Genomic DNA, 23,003 nt, shown 5'->3' with positions numbered 1-23,003 from the left:
TACAGAAATATTTCTCAAACAAGCAGTAAGCTATTAAAGTATGCATTTATTAAAAAAAAATCAAATGCCTGTAATTTTTAAAAAGTATATTTTAGCCACTAGTTACTAAGTGTGTAATTTTTTTTTCACTTACTGTTGTGCCAAAACATTGTTAATCATTAATTTCCTTATGGTTCTTGAGCACAGAATAATGTGGACATAAGTTACTTTGGTTTCTTAGAATTGTGCTATCCTTTTCTTCTGCCTTAAGAAAGCTTATGTGATCTCAGATAGTGGTTTGAAACTCATATTTCTATAAGCTAGCAGCTTTAAACTTTTCTACATTTTTGGATTCTTAAGAATCTTTCTTCATAATTAATGAGACTTAGTCTTCTGTGATAATTAATATTTTTCTTAAGTTTGAAATTGAGAACTGTAACTGTTTTGCACAATCTCTGTATGTCTGTATTCTTGTTCACCTAAACACTGGAGTGGATTTAGAAAATCTTCATCTTGCCATCACTCTACAGTTGAAAATAAGCTGAATCAGGTTAAGATCAAAAATTTAAATGTCCACTGAGCAGAAACCCAAAGGATACCTTAAAGAAAAGGGGGAAAAACATTAATAAAGAGACACTGACCATACTGGATAGTTTATTTAACAAAAGGAGTGTCATGCAGCCTTGTAACTGAAACTGAAGCATATTTTAAGTGACTCATTTCCAGATTTTTCTTTATTTGGGGGATTTATAAGAAAGACAAGAATGTAGGATGGCAGAGAGCTATTGGCTACATACCCAAATTACCTTTTAATGACTGAACCTCAGAATTTTGTTCCAAATCAATAAGCCCTAGGCCAAGAGTCCTTAATTTTCTTCATTCATTCATTCATTTATTTATTTGCATCATGGACCTCTTTGGTAGTCTGGTAAACTCTTTGGAATCTTTCTCAGAATAAATTTTTAACTGAATAAAATAAAATACATAGAATTACAAAGAAAACTAAATATGTTGAAATATAATTGTCAAAAATTTTTTTGAAACAAGTTCACAAACCCCACATTAAGAACCCCTGCCCTAGAAAATTTCAGCCAGAGTGTATAAATCAATATTGCATCATCTGTAGACATGGGGAAACTGGGATAAATCCTGGGATTATATTACTGTGACCTGAACCAGAGCTGAGGCCTACTCTAGAAGCTTGCTAAGCCCTTTAGGAGGCAAGTGAGAGAAAAGGAAGAAAGTCAGAACCAATAGGGATTCTCCAAGATACTTTGACCAAAATGAGTGAACTCTCTGGGCATGGCATAAATTTAAACCCACATATAAGATTTTGAATAAACAGGATAAGACTTGAACACAATGAACAAATCAAACAACCTTTCAAATCACCAATGCTAGCCCTTGTTTTCCAATGGAATAACAAAAAAAATTATCAATAGTTTCTTACTTCATAATCTGGAAGACCACCGTTCAGGTCCTTTCTGTGATACTTACTAGCTTCTTGACCTTGGACAAATGCTTTAACCTTTGTGAGCCTTTGAGTCTTCCTCTGCAAAATGGAGATCACAGCACTTACACTACATATCTAACTCATATATTGTACCAAAGTACCTTGTAAAGATAAAAGAACTAACACCAATATGAGTTACTTTGTGAGTTTCTTGAGGAAAGTGACTATCCTTTCCCTTTCTTTGTATCCCCAATGCTTAGCACAGTGCCTGGAACATAGTAAAGTGTTTAATAAATATTTGTTAATTAATGGATTGAGTTATTATTTAGGGTTAATTCTGATCATAAATAACAGGATGAAGGTATTTCACATCCCTGTCATGGTAGAATTCGGGTCCTTCTCCCAAATCTTCTACTATGACGTGGGTGCAGTTTTTGAGCTGTCCACCTATTATCCCTTACTCTCACTACATAAAGAAAACTTTTGAATGGTACCTGATCTGAAGGGCCTCCTTATATATTCTTAAGACCTTTCTGTTGCTACTAAAAGAAAAATAAAATTCTACCACCCTGTTGGGAGTTGTATTTGATGTCATGCCCTATCTAGAACTGAGTAACTAGGATTGGAGAGTATATGTACCACCCATATCCACACTTAGCCTGCTGGTGGGGTCTGACTGCCTCAAGTTTCTCCCAACTCCAATCCATTCTCCATTCAGCCATCAAAGTGATTTTCCTAAAGCGCAGGTCTGATCAGGTCTCCTCCCTATTCACAAAATCTGGTGGTTCCTTATTGCCTTCAAGAGCAAATACAAAATTTCTGTTTGGCATTCAAAGCTCTTCATAACCTAGCCCCCTCCTACCTTTCCAGTCTTACATTCTACTCCCCACCATGTACTCTTTGATCCAATAACACTGGCCTCCTGGTTATTCTTCTAACAAGACGCTCCATCTGTCTACTCCAGGCATTTTCTCTGGCTGTTCCCCAGAGCTGGAATGTTCTCCCTCCTCAACTCCTCCTACTGACCTTCCTGGCTTCCATAAAGCCCCAGCTAAAATCCCATCTTTTTATAGGAAGCTTTTCTCAACCTTTCTAAATTATAATGCCTTCCCTCTATTATTTATTTTCTATTTATCCCATATATATATAGCTTGTTGAGGGCAGGGACTATTTTTGCACCCCCCCCCCTTTTTTTTTAAATCCCCAGTGCTAAGAACAGTGCTTGGCACATAGTAGCCACTGAATAAATGTTAATTCATTGATTGATTGATTGGTAAAGGTGTAAATCAAAGACCTCAGTAAAGATGTAAGCATCTTATATAAAAGAATTTCTCTTTTTCAGGATCTCTGTTTCACCATTTAGAGAGCCCCCCAGCAGAAGGTCTAATATTCTGTTTTGTTGTATCTGACTCTTTGTGACCCCATTTGGGGTTTTTTTTGGCAGAGATCCTGGAATAGTTTGTCATTTCCTTCTCCAGCTCATTTTACAGATGAGGAAACTGAGGCAAACAGGGTTAAGTGACTTGCCCAGGGTCACAAAGCTAGTAAGAGTCTGAGTCCTGATTTGAACTCAGCAAGATGAGTCTTCCCAACTCCAGACCCAGCACTATCAGCCCAGAAAACCTAAACAGAATGTAAATAGATGGGGATGGATTTGTTTTAGAATCAGGAAATCTTTTATTGTATTGTCAATGTATGAATGCTTTAAACTTCCTGAGGAAATGTACGTATTTCAATAATGTCAATGAATCTGGGATAACAATGGCATAGATCACAACATATCCATGCCTTCTCAGTCTGTGTGATTCTTTTCTATATACTCCCATAAATCCTCCATCAGGAGCCACTTGACTTGCTCAGGTCCTTCTTCCAAATTTTCTACTATGGCATGGGTGCAGTTTTTGAGCTGTCCACCTGTTACCCCTTGCCCTCACTCCATAAACTGCCTCTTCTTCTCATCATGAGAGAAGTCAAATTATATGCAACTTACATTTTTTTTTATCTTTACCTCCAAATTGACTCCCGTTTTTGTTGAGGGCACCACAATCCTTCCAGTCACCCAATGGTATCCTGGGTTCTTCATTCTACCTCAGTCCATATGCCAGTCTTTTGCCAAATCTTTTCAATTTTATGTGGCAACCATGCAAGTTCAGATCTTCATCACTTCCAGCATGGGCAATTCCAATAGCCTTTTATTTGATCTTCCTGCTTCAACTCTTTCTCCTTCTTCTCATTCTTGACACATCTGCCAAGGTGATTTTCTTAAAATGTGGATCTAACCATGATATTACCCTACTCAATAAAGCCCATTGGTTCCCTGTTGCCTCTAGGATCAAATATAAGATCCACTTTTAAAGTACCTCAACAACACGGTCCTAACGTACCTTTCCAACTTTATTATACACTCCTCCCTTTTCTGAATTTTACAGTCCAGTTGAACTAGACTTTTTGGTGTTATTTGCATAAGACAGCCATTTCCCATTTCCAAGCCTTTGTACTAGCTGTCCCTCATGCCTGAAGTACACTTTCCATTTCATATTTGTCTCTTGTAATCTTTTGTGCTCTTCAAAACTCTGCTCAGGCAACACTTTCTACATGAAGCCTTTCCTGATATCCCTGCCTGCTAGTGCCCCCCTTCACCATAAATTTACCTTTTATATATGTTATACACTTCACATACATTTATTTACATACATGTTTCCCCCCGTGGAATGTAAGGTCTTTGAAGGCAGACAGAGATTGTTCCAATTTTTGTAATTTTACCCCTAATTCATAGCATAGTACTTGGCTGTTAATGTGTGTTGAGCAGCAGCGAGGTGGCACAGTAAGTACCAGCTCTTGAGTCAGGAGGCCCCAAGTTCAAATCTGGTCTCAGACATTTGCTGTGTGACCCTGAGCAAGTCACTTAACCTGGATTACCTCTGAAAAAATAAGAAAATAAATGTGTTGATTGACTGATACACTGAAATATCTGATGAGTTAACTTTTCTGATTTTTATTTAACTTCTTAAACTTCGTTTTTCAAGGAAAAAATAAACATTTCAACATTCATGGTATTAACTCAACAAAGGTTTACTAAGCACATACTATTTGTAAGGCTTTGTGATAGATATCCAGGATAGATGTCCAGGGTTCTGGACTTGTTAGGAACACCTGAATTCAAACCCTGCCTCAGACCTTTCCCGATTGTAGGACCCTGGGCAAGTTACTTATCCTCTCAGTCTACCTACCTCATAGGGTTACTGTGAGGATCAAATGAGCAGATGCATGTAAAGCATTTTGTAAACGTTAAAGCACTATATAAATGCTATCCTGTTTTCAAAACGGCAGAGAGGGTATGTATATGAACTGTCACACACAGAACAGTCAGACACGTGCAAAGGAGAGGGCCAGGCAAAGTGCAGAAGCCCATTTGACCTGTCAGAGGGATTGTCCGTTAAGGCAGCACAGAAAATGAAGTTCCATCTAAGTTGGGATTTGAAGAAAGGGAGGGATGTCAACAGGTAGAGAACTGAGAAGAGGCAAGTGACAGTGATGGGGGTAGCACTTTTAAAAGTTAATTATCAAGGATTTAAGGCATCGATTTAATCTTAAATGTTTATATAAATAGCATATTTGTACTAATTTCATTTCATTTCCCCCCCAACAAAAACATCATTTGACATGTCAGTTTCTATTCCTCACAGGTCAGTCTTGATTCTCGAGTGAGAGAGGTGATCAATAGAAATCTCTTGGACCCTAATCCTCACATGTATGAAGATGCCCAACTTCAAATATATACTTTAATGCACAGAGACTCTTTTCCAAGGTTTTTGAACTCTCAGATTTATAAGTCTCTTGTTGAAAGTACTGCTGGCTCTACTTCTGAATCTTAGTTATCATTTTTTTTTTTGGGTGGGCAGGGGTGGGAGGGAATCATTTTGGAGGGCTGGGGTGGGAAATTCAAGTAGTTATATAACATCAGAAGCTGAGTTCCTGGAGAACTACAGTTTAGCACTACTCAGGCTACTGTGAAAAAAATACAACATATTCTGGTCTTTGTCTCCATTTTTACCAAGGTCATTCATGGTTAAGTTTTTTTGGGGAAAAACCAACAATGGAGTTGCCAAATGACATGTATTTTACACACCACTCACTTTAATTGCAAGCAAGATGTATTTGTAGTCCTATGAACAGTCTTCTTGTGTATCCTCACATTGCATGTGCAAGGTAAAGCTGCTTCATTTGCCACTTAGTTGATGTAATATTTAATCCAATAACATAACTTATCTCTGTATTTAAGGACATTTTGTGCAATATGGTCTTACATAGAAATAATTGCGGCAAATCAGCTGAGGGTTTGCATTTTTTTTTAGTATAAACTACTACCGAAAAAGCCAATTTTTAAAGTGTAACAATGGGATTCAATATGCTATACTGCATTCAATACACTGATTTTGAAGCCAATATTTCTGTAAAAAAAAAAAAAGAGCTATTTATCGCTGTTTATTTAAAAAAAAACAAAACATCATGGGGACTTCCTCTGGTTGTTCACTGCCAAAACTGTGGCATTTTCGTTACAGAAGAGTTTGCAATGTCAAAAAAAAAAAAAAAAGCACAAACCATTTGAAGGGATCATGTTTCAATGACAAAATCTATGCGCTGATTTTGTTTTTGTTATAAGGAAACAGAACCTGTGTACATTTCAGATGTCAGATACTGTAATTGATTTATTAAAGACTGGCTATCCAGTTATAACACTGTTGTGTAATGTTATGTACTTCAGCAAGGGAAAAAAATAGGTTGATACTTTAGTTTTGGAATATGAAAGATTTAATAAAAGATTGCCTACATGTAGCATTTTAAAACATTTTGATGAATAGCATCTGTCCTGTGGCATATTTTTCTTGAAGACAAATCCCATGAAAAGCTGTTTTTAATCAAGGGTTTTGAAGAAAACATATAGCTGCTTCAGACATAGTGAATTTTGAAATAGTTTCTCAAGAGCAAGAAGTTTCCAGAAATAAGAACTGTTAAATACCAAATAAATTCTCAATGGGAAAATCAAAAGACAGTGCAGCACTTGAAGGTTTTGCTGCTCAGATTCTTCTGCAGGTATGAAGAAAGAAAGAAAGGAAGGAAGGAAGGAAGAAAAGGAAAGAAAAGGAAAGAAAGAAAAAGAAAGAAAGAAAGAAAGAAAGAAAGAAAGAAAGAAAGAAAGAAAGAAAGAAAGAAAGAAAGAAAGAAAGAGAAAGAAAGAAAATAGAGAAAAGAAGGAAAGAAAGGAAAAAGAAAGATCTTGCCTGATGTGGGTATGCACTTTTGACATTCAAGAAAACAATACCCTGTAACGTACAAAACACCATCAGCTTCATATTTATATCAAAGTGTTATGTTATAAATGTTAATATCCCCTGGAGGCTATTATTTTTATTGTAAACTTGGTGAAAATAACTATGTGACTTGGAAGGAAAGTTGAAAAATAGTTATAACCACTTGAGAACACTGGCCTTATACTAGGGATGATATTAAAATTTTAGGTTTTCTTTTTCATTTTCTTTTACTACCTCTCATTTATTTTTAATTTATTAAGCATATTTCAAAAGAGCAGTTTTGGAGTTTTATTTTACAACTTATTTTACTTGAAGTCTGACATTACAAGTTTTTGTGTCCTTGAATCCAAAACATTTTAAAACTGTTTTTAAGTGAATTTGATTTTGTAATTAATATAGAATTCAGGAGCTATTTAAAGGGCTATTCTCTACTCCCTATGCAAATATTTTAACTGTTGTAGTGTTTGACAAAATGGGATTAAAAAAATCCAGAAAAACAAAATATTCTGTTTACACTGGCGTTGCTGACTATCCTATCATATTCAGCACTTTTAAATACATTGTTATTTATGAAAATGTAGTTAAAATGCAAGACATAAAATATTTATAACAAACATTTCTTTTAATAAATGCCTGTTTTGTCTGAAAATGTTACTGTGTTATGACATACTTTATTCATGTTGGTTAGTTATTTACCATATGAATAAAAGTTTTTAGTATTATACTAATAGACTCATAGCTATGAATATGTTTACAACAATAGATAATTCATATTTTTTCCTGAAGAATGAAGAAAATACTAGAAAGAATCACCACTTCTACTGTGAAGTTCTATTGTTCCTGAAATGATTTAAACTTTTTTTTTCTGAATTAGTATTACATTGGTTATACTACTACTGTGTACACATACACACATATGATATGGTGTATTTTCATACTTGTTATGATGTGGAGGCACAATAACATTGGTGCATAGAACTAAAAAACATGTAAAATACTATTACATATATTGCATGTATAAATCTTTTAAAAAGTAGACTTTATATTCTTGATGTTACTATTTGATGGTGACCTGATAGTCAGAAGCTATCTTTATAAGATACTTTGGACCATTAGATGAATTGTCTGTTTGACAATACTTTTACCATTTTACCAAATCTAAACGTAAGGGCCCTTATAAAAAACAATATTGATCTCTAATATTGGAGTTCATAAAGTATATATTTTGAAATAGGTGCATTCTTTTGGAATTGTTTAGGTAGTTATCTTGTGGAGGAAACTGGAATAAGTTTACACATTAATTTTTTTTTTACAACTGTGTGAACATTTCCATAATAAACTCCTATTTTCAGGGGTTTAAGATTTAACCACAGAACCCTGAAGTTTCTTCCTAGAAGTGGTGTCTGTATATTTTGTGCTCTATCAAGTTTAAAGAAAAAAAAAAGTCTGCTTTATATTATGTTTGTTATATAAATAAAACAGGAAACAAAAGCAAGAAACAAAAAAAGAAAAGCCCAACAATTTAAGTGGTGTCTATACTACCATTTCAATAGCACAACATCTGTTTTAGCATTCTAAATTCTCCTAATGTATACATCATTTTTAAGGAAAAATGAGGCCCCTTGGAAGGTGCAAAAATATACTTTAGGCCACCAAGGTGGTTTTTTTGCATGCTGCTATAGGACACTAACTACAGTGGTCTGAAAATGGTTACTGCACTTAGAGTGCCCAAAATGAGCTGTGTCTACATTGGAAAGTGAAGGAGAGATCATCCTCTGGAGAGTTCAGACAAAATGCCCTGATATTGAGAAAGGGGACTTTGATTGTCAGAATTTTCCAGAATGACTATCTGCTTACAGATAACAGTAACAAGATTATTACTTATCTCTCCACTTTATTTATCCTAAGTAGACAGATTTACTCCATGGCTTTTTATACTTTGAGAGGGTCTGGATAAACAAACTTTTTTTTTTTTTAATTTGCAAACATGTAGGGTAGTTGTTTTGTCAGAATTATATGAGTTGAGTGAATCTTGAATCCGGTGCAAATTCCAGCCATGGTACATGCAGATTGAAGCATTATGGGCACATTTGTATGTACTTGTAATAAGAGCTAAGAACAATTTTGATCTCAAAATTAGTGTGGACAAGAGCCAAGACCACAATGTGGTCTTTTTTTTCCTTTTGGCTGCCTTTTAAAAATTGTAAATAATGAAGATAATCAATTTTGAAAATTGTTTAGAGTGCATGGTGGGTAGGGGGACTGTTTATTAGTATCCTTTAATACTGCCTAAGTATTTACTTGTGGAATGAAATATATTAATGTGTGTTTTCCTGATAATTCAGTATTTCAGAAGGATAATAGGAACAGGTAAATAATGTGCATTTATTGAGAACAAAAATTAAACTCATATTCACCCTGGGACTGAACTTTAACTGGTACCTGGTTCTGGGATTTGAACTACACAATTTTATCTTTCTAAAATGACAATTTTCTATAAAGCCAAGTAGCATTATGACTGTAACAATTTGCAAAATATCAGAGGGTCATAGATTTGGAGCTAGAGGAACTTTAAAGCTTATCCATCCCAATCCTATCATTTTACAAATGAGGAAACTGAGGGCTAGAGATGTTAAGTGACTTGCCTAGGATTGCACAGGTAGTTATTAGCAGAGATTGGATTTGAACCAACCAGGTTCTCTGATTCCAAATCCAGTGTTTTGTTTTTGTTTTTTTTTTCCTACTGCACTATAAAATATGAAGTAGTTTTGGCCACTGTGAAGGCTGGAAAATAGGAAAGATTTTTACCCCCTAAGTGTGAAGATAAAAAGACTCCTTTTGAAAATGCCTCCTAACATTTTCAAGGAACTTTAGAACTCCTTCAAGAAACAATTGAGCTATTTCCCCCAGTGTGTTCAATACCAGTTATAGTTTGGGAGTAAGAAAATTTTCAAAAAGTGCAACTAGCTCATATTAATTGCCCAGTTAGAATTTATCAAAAACATAATTTTTGTTTCTCTTTGTGGTGGGTTGTTTTTTTTGGGGGGGGAATAGTCTATCATCACTGCTTATTTCCCAACCAAATTGCTTGTTCCAGTGAGCAAGTCTATAAAAAAAAGTTTGATATTTCTTGTCTTAATTGCTGCAACAGTGAATATTGGTAAGATATAACACAATGTGACACATTACAACAAATATAAATCATAAATCTTTTTAGAACTTTAGCTGTGACAATATTAGTGGGGGAATAAAGGAGATTAAAAAGGTATCCTCTAGTCCATCCTAAGAGAATGGATTTACTCTATCCATACTTCAGAAGACTAGAGCTCTTAATAAAAAAAGCTCTTAAAGAGACAATTAATGAGTAAAAGTAAAGGACATTCAAGCTAGCCACAAAAAGTAATCAGATTTGTAGGAACAGTTCTCGAGTGCATTAACTGTGCTCCTCTCCTCACTACTTTTTCTAACACATTTCTTTGTGCTCCAAATATCTGTATATTTAAACTGTTAACCTAAAACTGACTTCTGACAGGGTATTCTTACTGTAAAACAAATAAACCACATTCATTTTACAAATATTTTTGATTACCTAATAAATGTAAGACATTCTGCTAGGTAACAGAAGATAAAAAGATGAATAAGACAACCATGTTCCTGACCTTAGGGAGTCTAGTAGGGGTTATTAGACTTTTGCAAATCAATATATAAATACAAGGCAGAATGTGAAAGTACAAAAAAGAAAGCCAGAAAGATATACTGGACTTTAATATTTCAAAAAGTGGCACAGTTTACCATCTTCTCAAATGAAGTATGCATTTTTTAAAAAATAACACCTGCATTTAAAACGTGTGGCAAAAAAAAAAAAAAAGGTGCTTCTTCCAAGATAAATCAATATGGCTTTCCCATGACTACTCTTGTTTAAATCTGTGTGTGTTCAGTCTATGATAAGGCACAAAACTCATAATTCATGGAAATATTTTTTATTTCATGGATCAGCCTATTAGAGACTTAGAAGGAGGTATAAAGGTAATAGAAATATTTGCTATGGAGCTAGAAAATGGCACAAAGTAAAATGCATAATTTTCTTTTAAAAAAAGGCAAAAGGAGAAACTAGTTTAAAATCCTTTCCCTAAAGCCCAATGCCTGGAGTATAGAAAGCACTTAATAAATACTTGTTGATTGATATAAAAACCATAATCTAAATAGGAAAAGGGTAATCATCCAGGATTTTAACTCAGAGAATAACTTAGTTAAAACTAAAAGCATTTTTAAGTTGGAACTTTAAGGAATTTGACAATTGTATATATTATTAGAAAATTATCCAAAGGGCAATAGTGGAGGAATAATCACTTAAGATATTTAGTACTAACTTGTGATAAATGTTGGAAAATATCTAAATTCTTTATCACAATATTCACAAATTGATGTTTAAAAAATGAACACAATATGTTAAAAGGAACACAACACACTAAAGTTGATGTTTAAAGAACGAACACAATATGCTAAACGGAAATCAGAGTGAGATCTTACAAAGTGAAGTATATAACTGATGCCTAAAATAGTTTCACCATGAATGTTCAGATGATTGATGTGTTTTTGTTGTTGCACTAATTGTCTGAATAATTATCTTCACTTTCCACTTTATTTAGGTAGTAATTACCTGGACTTAACCCTTATATTTTAGAATTCCCTTAGACTTTAGTTCATTTCTATGGAATTAAAGTTGATAATACCCTTTTTGTTGAATGGTGTTCTATTTTGCCCTTCACTGAACATTGAAATTCATGTATGTTTTAATTTTCAATTGTTGTGGCTTTTACTCTCTTGTCTCAACTTTAAAGTTACTTATGTATAATTTTAGGCTATCTGATCAATTTTAACAAATGTTATTGAAAACTCCAAAGCATATGGTCTTGTAAAATTAATAATACTTAACATTTGTGTAATTTTAAAAGATACAATTCTCATTGGTCTATGTTTTGATGAATTTCACTGGCAGTTATCAGTGGACCATTAAGAAGTTTTGAATGCATGAATACAATTTAATAGGCAGCACTCTAGGCTCTTTTGCAAGGCCAGATGAACTATAGGGACTCTATAATGACCAGATTTTTTTTTTAATGTAACAGAATTTGAGCATGACATTAATGTGAAAAATTCTAAATCCTGTTCAAAAACTATTTTCCTTTGAGTTTTCAAAGTGAAAAACAAAACCCTACTAATGTTTTCCTTTTTGACTATATTGTGGAAACATAGATGATATTGTAAAATGCATATGCATTACACTGATTTTATTAAAAGGTTTTGAAATGATAAGGAATTTGATAATGTATCCTTGGAGAATATACCATTTTCCCATTGGTGTTGCAGTTTAGTAGTAAAAAGTACACTTAATGAATTGTTACTTAATTACTATATGCATCTGAGGGGGAAAAAAAAGGGATGACTCTGATTGGATTCTTTTCCATGGCTGTATTATAAGGTTATTGCTTACTACAATTTTGCACCTTTTATAATATAATAAAGTATATTCTTTAAATGACTTACGTTTTGAGAGTTCAGCTGAGAGTCTTATCATGTGTAGTTAAAATCATGATCACCAATACAGATGTTATGGTCAAAGACAACTCAAAGATTAGAGGCTGGACATCCAAACTATGTATAATAGACCTATGGGGTATATGGCAGGTTACTAAGGAGATTTCCAGTTTTACTGAGCCTCCCCCCCCCCAAAAAAAAGAGGAAGTGGGTTTCATATACAACCTTAAAATGCAAAGACTTCATGACATAAAAAAACTGTCCACCTATACAATATAAAAATTTTTAAGTAATTAGGTGAATAATTCAAGCATCAAAAACTGTATTTGCATTAGTTAACTGGATAACAGTCTGGAATTATCTGGCCTGAATTTTCCATTGCATTTTGTAGACTGAAATGGGGGAAGGGGAGTGTGAATCAAGAATAATGATTGTGACATCTCTCAGGAATTACCTGAAATGAACCAAACATTCATTCTCCAGAATGGTTTTGATTGAGTTAAGTAAAGTTCCTTTGAACCTTTTGTATCTTCCATGCAATTTTTATTTATTTTTTTAATGGATATTGTTTTGAGTTATCAAATATGCAGCATCCTGAGCACAGGTCACTTAGTTCTCATGAGTAGGGCTCAACTGACTGACTGATCAGTTGGGTTGTGGTAGGAGTCTTCAACAATGCCTAACCCTAGTGCCCCAAGAATATTTTGTGTCTTACTGACCCCGTGATCCTGAGCTTACTTGGAACGTTACTGAAATCCTCAAGAGTGAGTGTGAGTGTGTGTGTTTGTGTGTGTGTCCATGTATGTATGCGTTCAGGAACAGAAAAATAGAGAAAGGTAAGAAAGGAAAATTTACTAAAACCGTAAAGGTGTGGCGGTGTCTGTCACCACACTTGAACTAACAGCATCAACTCTGTGAAAAGAGAGAGAGAGAGAGAAGTTGGTGGGGAAATCTGTGATACGTGGAAGGTGCAACCAGAGGGTAAGGTTGAGGGTGGAGCGGGGGGGGGGGGTGAGAGAGAAGTCTGAAGGAACTGAAGTTGGATTGGAAGAATAATTTTGAAGGAACTAGATGTCATAAAATAAGTTTCATAGTTGTTTTATAAGATATAATGAATAAGAATATCTTCCCCATCAGTTTTCCACATAGACTGCATCTTCATACATACCGAAAGGACAAAGAATGAAACAGAAGAAAAAAATATCGTTGTTAGAGAAGGAAGAAAGGTGGAGATTGTAATGAGGACTCCGCAGCAGGGATTACGGTAGAAATAATAGTTACTAGGGACATGCCCGCCCCGCACATCTAAGGGATTTGAATAAAGTAGTAAGTGCCCCGCAGGAAATCAAGCCCGTAAAAGGTGCTGGGACTGGTTCAAACACAAAGCTTGGGAAAGAAGCAGTTTTATTGTCCTACCGCTCCCTTTGTCTCAACGCCCTCCTCCGGCAATGTAGGGCTAGTCTTTTCCTGGAGCCAGTCCAAGAGATCTTTAAATAATGCTGCCCGCCGCCCAGGGTTGGTCCACAGCCTGCACAAAAGAGCACACGCTTTGGAGGCGTTTCTCAGTTTCTAGTGCCCAGCTGTTAACTGAGACCAGACACGCTTCCACGTGTTGCTTAGACACGCCCTCTGTCAAAATCAGCTGCAACTTTTGACCACGCCCCCGTCTGCAAGCGACGGCCAATCGAATCATCCCGACTTCTTGACAGCCTCCTTCTCGGCTCAAGGCTGGGAGGGATGAAAACAGCCCTTTAAACCACCTGGAGCTGCCGTGCCCGGGTCAGACCTCCGCCAGCACGTTTAGCTGGCCCCGGAGCTCCGCCTCTTCTCGCGAGAGTCAACGAATGCCCCGGGATTTCTGTCTAGAAGATCTGTTTCCGGTCCCGCTGTCAGTAATTATGCGGCCGTTGCTGATGCTCAGAGCTGCTCGCTGCCTGTGGGCACGTGGAGCCCTAGTTAGGCCCCCCAGCCGGCCCGCGAGCTCTGGCAGCCCTCAGCTGGAGGAGCTCTTCTCCAGCGGCGGGGCCATGAGGAGTTTCCTTGAGCGCCTGGCGGGACCCGGGGTTCAGGGGTCGGAGTTGGCCATGGCGGCCCAGAGGCTGAGGGAGAAGGAGCAGGAACTGCGGGAGACGGAGCGGCTGCTGGAGGGTGAGGGCGCGGGAAGACAGGAGCGGTGCGGCGGCGCGGCGGCGAGGGAGGGCCGGTCCGGGGCCCCGGAAGGGTTTCTAGGGGGATCATGTCTGTTACCTCCCTCGACCTTCTTGAAACTGCTCGTTCTGGTAACTTGGAAGGTTAGGGATGCCTTATGGCTTATTGTTGGCGCGAACCAGAGGTTAAATCGTTTAACTTTGTCCTAGATCCCCCTCCTCCCTTTCATTTACACTTGTCTGTGGCATCTTAAAGCTCTTCGTTTGCAAACCCTTCATTTTATTTAAAAATACATTTACTAATGCCAATTGCCATTACATCAGTCATTTTAGCCTTACTCGTATTGAACCCTCCCTTGGGGCAAAGAAGAACTAATTAAGCAAAACGTTAGACAGGTTGATGGAGCCTGACATTATATATAGTATTTCAGTATAGTAGCCCCTCCCCCGCCCCCCCTTCTTCCTTTCTCCCTTCATTTTATAGAAGACACTGAAGCTCAGAAAGGTCACTTGATAAGGGTCTTACAACAAAGCCGAAATTAGAACTAAAGCTTCCTTACATAGTCTTTCCACCCAACTATGCTCACCCTGATCTATACTCTGGCCCTTCCTTGAACATTTTTCCATTCTAGACATTACTTATGTCATTCTTTCCCCTTAGAATTCCATCACCACCTCTGCCTGTGAAAATACTAGGAACCTATAAGATGCGTAATTGCAATGCTTCTTCTCCTGTGAATTTTTTACCAGGAGCCAGACACATTTTCTTTTTCCTCTGAACTTCTTTAGCACTTTTACCGAGCTTATAGCATATAACTGTAATACACAATAGTATGTTATAAACCTAGAGGGCAGTGTTTTGCTATGTATGTCTTACTTTTGCTTTACCTTCTCAATGGATGTGAAAGCTGAGGGAATTTGGAACTCAAAAATTTTTAAAAATGAACGTTAAAATTTACATGTAAGTGGAAAATATTAAATAAGTAAAAATAATTTTTTTTTTAAAAAGGAAGTATAGCTTGATACACGGTTTTAAGTAGTCAGGTAAAGCAGACCTCAGATTATCTGTAAATTTTAGTTTCATTCCAACTCTTCTATTGCCTAGAGAATTCAGTAATGAAAATAAAACCACACTTTGAAAGGTGTTTTTAAATAATAAAAACAGGAATGATTTTTGAAGAGATTACCTGTAGAGGTTGCTAATATTTAATCAGTGTTTTCTAATATAGATTCCCTAAACTTGAATATCTGTACAAGCATATTGGAAAGTTACTTTGGTGTTTGCTGGAAAAGAAAAATTAATAAAAAATGTACATTTTTCCTACACAAAATTTCAACTATTTTCTTGAAACTTATTACTTAAAATTAACTATGTAAATTCAAATCTTTGCTTTCCTAGATGAGAATGAAGACCTAAGGAAACTTGCAGAAAATGAAATAATTTCTTGTCAGAAAGAATTAACTAAATTGAAGCAAAAGGTATTGTACTTTTGAAAAGTAAGTGATGAAGTAGGAAAAAACATTTTGGGGCTTTTTTCACTGCCTGTCCTAGAAGGGAAGTTTCATAACCATATGCATCACATGGATTAAATATTGTAGTGATGCTGGCTTATAACTCTTTCCTGAAGTTTCAGTGACATTTAGAGGAATCTGTGATTATATCAATGTTGAGGAACTACCTTAATAGTGGAAATTACATCCTATCCCTATCTTATCCTGTGGGACTCTTGCCCATCTCCTGTGAATCCTACAGAGAGGTTCCAACCATTTGGGGGGATTTCCTTTATTATTTCTTGACATTGCATAGATACCAGTGAAGCAGATGCACAAGCTTTAAATCAAGCTAACAAATATTTAAAGCATTGGGTATACAAAGAAAGACAAAAAGCAAACTGCCTACTCTCAAGAAGCTCAGATCCTAATAGAGGAGACAACTACACAAATAAAATATATACAAGATAAGAGTATACATAAGACAGTCTTGGAGGGAAGGCACTAATATTAAGGAGGACCAGGGGAGGTTTGTTTTTTTTTTGCAGAAGATGGGACTTGAAGGAAACATTCTCACTGCATAACCTATCCACCTGCTTTTCACTTTTATGACTAAGAATATTACACTGGTTTTCCTTTATAATCCATGTGTTGTTTATACATATTGCAACTTGTTCTCACCCACCATGTGCTTCACTTGCCCTTTGGTTGACTCACAAATTTAATTCTGTATTCTCTGACTCTCAGTCATATAGCATCACCAGAAAAAATATTGGTGTTACAAAGATGGGCCTTTATTTCATGGAGAAATTTGGGTATTAATGAAACCACTGTACAGTTTCCCAATGGTAATTCCCCTTTCTCCTTCTTTTCAATTCTGGGTCCAATTTACTGTGTAACTGCAATGACCCATGTACTAATGCATTAGCTCTGGACTGTGCAACTGTCTATTATAGTCTGGACAATAGACATTTTTTAAAATAAATTTTTATTAGTATTAAAAAGGAAAAGAAAATCTGCAAAACTAGCACATTTTTAAAAATCTGAAAAGAGATGCCCCAGGGAACTCTTAACCCTGCAAAGGAGCTCAGAACCCTGAACCTAAGAGCCCTGGGAATAGCAGACTACTGTCCCTAGAACACAGAACCAAGTCCTCTGGCATCAAATCAAGTGCTGTTTCTACTATACCATATTGCTTTTCAGTGATTCTGTAATAATTTGCAGTTGTTTAACATCCTTAAATCCGTGTGTGTGTTTTTCCAAGTACAATAAAAATTTAGGACAGGGGCTGTGGTTTTTATTTCTTTTGTACAAAGTGTAATGCTCTCTTGACAAAAAATGCTTAATAAATGCTTGTCCGGCTGAATGGAAAAGCAGTTTGAACATACAGAAATAACATAAATACCTATTCTTATTAGATATTACATTTGTAACATCAACACATTAGTAATAGATCATTTTAATTGTTAAGAGTCATGCTGTATTGTTTATCATATTGAGATGTATCTGGAATACCACTGGTAAATTTTAACACTTAAATTGTCCCTGTCTGCCAATATCCCCTTTGTTCAATTTTTAAAATATCTATCTTGAATATGAGGGTTGGCATTTTTGTTTTTACAGATAATCTTACTCTTGATTCCCTCAGAAGAAAGAGATGAAAATGACTTAATCTTGGAATTAACTGCTGGAGTTGGGGGTCAGGAAGCTATGTTGTTTACTGCAGAGATGTTTGATATGTACCAGCGATATGCTACATATAAAAAATGGCATTTTGAAATACTGGAATATTTTCCCAGTGAAATAGGTCAGTAATACCGTATCATTCACTTGGAATTTAGTAGGATGATATCATTGGCCTAGTAAAGAACATGACTTGGAGCTATTTTGGGGTTCAAATCCTGTCTCTGAAACTAGCTGTGAGAGTGGCAAGTCTCTCTTCTACTGAGCCTGTTTGTTCATCTTTAGAGTAAGAGTAATACTTATACTACCTACTTCACGGAGTTGTGAGGAGGGTACTTTGTTTAAAGTGCTTTAAAAATGTGAATTTTTTCTTAAGGATTTTGGAGAGAAGGAACAAAAATGTACACACAGATTATTAGCTGTTTATAAATTACAGAAAAATTATCAATATGCAACACAATGATAAAACACAGGTCACTCCCATCCCCCCTCCCCCCCAAAAAAAGAGGACAGGGAGCATGTTATTTATGTTTTTGTACCCTGCCCCTACCTAATATGGTGCATTGAACAAAATAACTTACAGTCATTATGTCTGATGAAACATAATTCTTGTATTTAGGACATGTTGAGATAATATTACTGGTGAACTGAGCAAATAGATTATAAACTAATAGTATCTACAAAATTTGAATGCTTACTTTCTTTTTGTTGCTGTGCAAATTATATTTCAAGGTGGCAGAAGTTATAGTAGTCTTTGTAAATGGCAGTAATGAATACAAATTGTGCTTCCTCTGTCTTATAAGGTGGCCTAAGACATGCATCTGCCAGCATTGGGGGACCAGAAGCTTATAGACACATGAAGTTTGAAGGAGGTGTACATCGAGTACAACGAGTGCCTAAGACTGAAAAGCAAGGCCGGATGCACACCAGCACAATGACTGTAGCAGTATTGCCCCAGCCTACTGAAGTAAGCAGCAATATTTCCAGTTATTCTTGGAATCATTCTGTAGTTCCTTTTCTTATCATAGATTTAATTGGTTTTGAGAACCCATGATTTCACTTTGAGTTGTAGGGAAGGGGAAATTATAATTTATTTGTGCACCTCTTATCCTTATCTAACTTGTGAATAATACACATACTTTTCCTGAGGTCCTTCTTGTAGCACCACTTTTACTGGTGAGAGAACTTTAGAATATATTCTTACAACTTTGAAAACTAAATTACCTTCCATGGGATCCAAGGTAACCTAGCCTTTATAGTGGATTCTGCTCTATTACAAGTACAATATGACTGATTCTAGCATATTAACTACATAGATAGAATGCTACTTTAACATGTTAAAATTTTCACAATATGTCTAAAACCCATTAAAAAAAAACCTAATCCTGAAGGCCCAGAACAAATACATGCTATTTTTTAAAAATTGTTAACATTTTATATATTCACATGTATAATCAAATAAATTGTTCAGGTTAGGCTATATTTCCTGAAAATAACAAATTAGTTGAGAAGCATTTCTAAGAGGGGATATAGTGTAGGTTCCTAAACAGTGATCATAGACTTAGAGCTGAAAGGGACCTCAGAGGCCATTTAGGCCAGTGGTGTCAAACTCAAATAGAAATAAGCTCCACTAAACCATACAGAAGGATCTCTGTGGGCTGCATATATTGACTTAGAAAATAATATATTAACATTATATTTTATTGTTTTTATTTTCTTGTTAAATATTTTCCAGTTACATTTTAATCTGGTGAAGGCTACATTTGGGAGTGTTATGGACTGCATGTTTGACACTTCTGGTGTAGTCCAGCCCTGTCATTTTATAGATTAGAGAACGGATCCCAGACCAGCCTCAAGAATTCAACCAGTTCAATCCTTACTCATCTCATATATTGGATTCTGAGATATTTAATAAAAATTATTTTAGCTGATTTAATTCAATTTAATCTCCTATCTTGAAGTAGAACCTTGCTAATTTCCAAGGAATCTGTATTTTGAGGATTAAAAAAAATTTGGACAAAATTCTGAATGGCACTCTTTGTTACCTCTTTTTGATCCAAAGAAGTATCTGTCCTCTGACACCTGTAAGAGGCTGTCAGATGCATTACAGGTTGATATGACTCTCAGCTTTAAGCAAATAATCCTATATAAACATATGTATGTATATGTGTGTGAAATGATTTTTAATTCTATTTCTTTTTCTCATGTAGATTAACCTGGTAATCAATCCTAAAGATTTACGAATTGAAACTAAGCGAGCTAGTGGAGCTGGGGGTCAGCATGTAAACACTACTGACAGTGCTGTCCGAATAGTTCATCTTCCAACAGGTACTTGATTTTCTAACATAGAAGTTGAAGGGAACTATAAAAGCTCAATTGAGTGTCATAATGTAGTGATTTTTCCTAATGATAAAGTAGATCTGTAGTTATTGGTATAAAAAAACCTATTAAAGAACATATGAATATGTAAAACAGACATACTGTATATCCCTTGGCTTTGAAACTTGTTCTGATAATAGAAATACTTAGGACCAGTACCATAGATAGCTGGGGAGGAAATGAATGTGAATGGATAGCAATCTATACCTCTGGAGGGAAGTTATCCATTTTGATGAGACCAGGTATCCATGGAAGTAGACTTAGTACCCCTTACTTTTGAGATTCATTGTTAATATTGAACAGTGCAACAAAGTTTTCAAAGATGAACCTCCAAAAGAAAACCTAATTTGAAAGATTAATGGTAGATGGCCCAGATTGGGGAAATATATATATCCTGTGTTAAATGATTTATGTTTATTGTTTGATAAATGTCCAAAATGGGAACATTTATTCTGTAATTGGAACTTAAAAGGTGCTTTGTGAGCCTTTGAAAAATTGTCATGTTTTTGTAGTTTCATTTTTTACTAGAGCCCTCTTTTTTTTCTTATGAAATAGAAAAAGGAAGAGAAGGAAAAAAGGAGCATAAAACATGAAGAAGGCTTTCTGTTAAAACTCTCATTCTCATGACACTATTCAGGTGTTGCTACTGAATGCCAACAAGAGAGGTCTCAAATAAAAAATAAAGAAATGGCCATGAAAAAGTTACGAGCAAAACTATATAGCATGCAACTGGAAGAAGAGACCAACAAACGATACAATGCTAGAAAGATTCAGGTAAAATTTATTTAATGAGGTACTAAAATATCAAAAATGAAAACTTAAAAGCAATGAAAAAAGGTATATTAACTCCATTTCAAACTGCTAATTGTTTAATTTGTATCTTCAGAGAATTAAAGTTATTCAAATAGTTAAAGGACTAGACAGTTTTTTACATCCTTCCTAAAGGCATTTTTTAGTTAAACTGAATATACATATCTTTAGCACTCATTGTCATGCTAGGTTCTAAGGCAGATAAAAAGTTTAGATAAGGCAGTCCTAACCTACAAGTAGTTTACAGTCTAGTAGGATGTGTGATGGGGCAGCCAGGCTGCACAGTGGACAGAGTGCCAGGCCTACAGTCAGGAAGACTCATCTTCATGAGTTCAAATCTGGCCTCAGGACACTTACTAGCTTTGTGACCCTGGGCAAGTCACTTAACCCTGTTTGATTCCGTTTCCTCATCTATAAAATGATCTGCAGAAGGAAATGGCAAACTAGTATCTTTGCCAAGAAAACTAAATGGGTCATGAATAGTTGGACACAAATGAAAATAACTGAACAGGTTGTAATGACAAGCAAACAGTAGTACTATAGATAATGTAATAGTACTAATAGATAAGTACACAAAGAATCTCTCTTAGTAGATATAGCTCCTAAATTTTATATCTCTACCAAATTTATTTTTTTTAATTAATATAACACAGGTATTCCTCTTTTAAGGCCCCACCACTTCAGTGCCTCATCAAGGCACCAAAGCCTCGATCACAAGTTTGTTGTTTTTACCAAGCTAGAAATTCTTCAAGTTTAGATAGGTCCGGTGACAAACTAGCATCCAAGGACCAATGAAATTGAGATTGGTTGCTAGATGATGATTACTTTTGGCTACAACTCCACTGATAAAAAAAAAAAAAGTACCCATACATCAATGAATGCACAGATATTTTCAAGTACTCGAGTTTTTTGTTTGTGTGTGTATATATGGGGGAGAGGGAGGGAGGGAGGAAGGGAGGGACTCATTGTCCCGACTGGTTATTTAATTAGTTTAGCATCTGCCTGCAATTTATAATCTTACAGAAGTATCTGAGGTACTAAGAAGTTGAGTGACTGCCCGGAGCCACAAGCTTCTGATCCATCACATCATGCTATCTAAATACTATTACAGGCATTAAATATTTTAATCTAGTTTATGTTGCAGCCCGAGGAATCAGATATGATCAGGTTAAATTGCATTTTTTTTATCTCTTGTAAACTCACCTTTTGTTTTGTAGATTGGAACCAAAGGAAGATCAGAAAAAATAAGAACATACCATTTTCCACAAAATCGGGTTACAGATCACAGAATAAGCAAATCACTGTATGACATCCAAAGTTTCATGCTAGGAGAATATCTGCTAGATGAACTTGTACAGTCATTAAAGGAATATGCTGATTATGAATCTGTAACAGAAGTTATTTCAGAAAAATGTTAATTTGCCCCAAAAATCTGTATTGTAGCTTAGCAAAGTCAATTTCTGTTATGCCATCTTTAACGTACGTAAGGCTAATCCTTTTTAAAATGCCTGCTTGAACACTATAATCATTCATTTATAAATATGTATTTGAAAAGTAACAGAAGCCAGAGTAATTTGTGTTCCGGGTTCTTAAATTGTTCCTTTTGTTAGTTATGTTGTCAAAAGGTAGATACTTTTCCAGGCTTCTCACATCTATCTTCTCAAAAAATTCATTATGAATATGGTTGTAAATTTATTTGTTGTCCTAATAGATTATTTTCTTTTCGATTCAAATCAACAGATATTAAGTGCTTACCATGTGAAAGTATTAAATAGACAACTGGTTTAATATTGTTTTCTTTCCTGTTACTTTTTTTCCTTCATCGTAATCCAAGTTAACATGTAAGCCTTTCTGGTATAAACCACCTGTTTTATTTGTAGGATATTATCATGCAAAACTCATGATAAATGTAAAAAATGAACTCCAATTCATAAAAATGAGAAAAACTATGTGCTAATACAAATTGTCCTTAAATATGATTTTAACAGTGTGTTTTTAGATACTATTTCTGCCCAGGGACTGAGAAGGGGCCTGCTTTTTGGAACAATTTTTCTTATCTTATACCTTAATATACCAGTATCATACTGGGCCTTTGTACCTTCCTCCTTCAAACCATATCTGGGTCAGTTAATGCAGCCAGTGCATTTATTAAGCACTTACTATGTGCCAGGTGATAGGAATTAAAAAAAAAAATTAAAAGGCAAAACCAGT

At 35.5% G+C, this 23,003-nt stretch overlaps 2 protein-coding genes across 5 annotated transcripts in view; both read left to right on the top strand.

Annotated features, from left to right (window-relative positions):
* Nucleotides 1-5,307, top strand: part of LOC114031524 (regulator of G-protein signaling 17) — a 57,724-nt gene extending 52,417 nt beyond the window's left edge. For both annotated transcript variants that reach the window (XM_027846649.1, XM_027846648.1), the window contains exon 4: nt 5,119-5,307. In XM_027846649.1, coding sequence (XP_027702450.1) covers nt 5,119-5,307 — 189 coding nt within the window. The remainder of the gene's footprint in view (nt 1-5,118) is intronic.
* Nucleotides 5,308-14,180: 8,873 nt separating this feature from the next.
* LOC114031415 (peptide chain release factor 1-like, mitochondrial) lies at nt 14,181-22,580 on the top strand. 3 transcript variants are annotated; one of them, XM_027846480.1, is made up of 7 exons: nt 14,181-14,430; nt 15,829-15,908; nt 17,544-17,727; nt 18,407-18,570; nt 19,814-19,931; nt 20,620-20,756; nt 22,010-22,580. In XM_027846480.1, exons 1-7 carry the CDS (start codon nt 14,181-14,183, stop codon nt 22,208-22,210), a joined length of 1,134 nt encoding a protein of 377 aa, XP_027702281.1. In that variant the 3' UTR covers nt 22,211-22,580. The 3 variants fall into 3 exon arrangements, with proteins under 3 accessions (XP_027702281.1, XP_027702282.1, XP_027702283.1); XM_027846481.1 differs by lacking the exon at nt 22,010-22,580 and having other exon boundaries at nt 20,538-20,625; XM_027846482.1 differs by lacking the exons at nt 18,407-18,570; nt 19,814-19,931; nt 20,620-20,756; nt 22,010-22,580 and having other exon boundaries at nt 15,829-15,926; nt 17,544-17,624.
* The last annotated feature ends 423 nt before the right edge of the window (nt 22,581-23,003 follow it).

This window comes from Vombatus ursinus, unplaced genomic scaffold (assembly GCF_900497805.2).
Source record: "Vombatus ursinus unplaced genomic scaffold, bare-nosed wombat genome assembly UNPS02015175.1, whole genome shotgun sequence".
Lineage (NCBI taxonomy): Eukaryota > Metazoa > Chordata > Mammalia > Diprotodontia > Vombatidae > Vombatus > Vombatus ursinus.
Note: the sequence above shows the minus strand (reverse complement) of the source record. Positions and strands in the feature narration are given on the sequence as shown.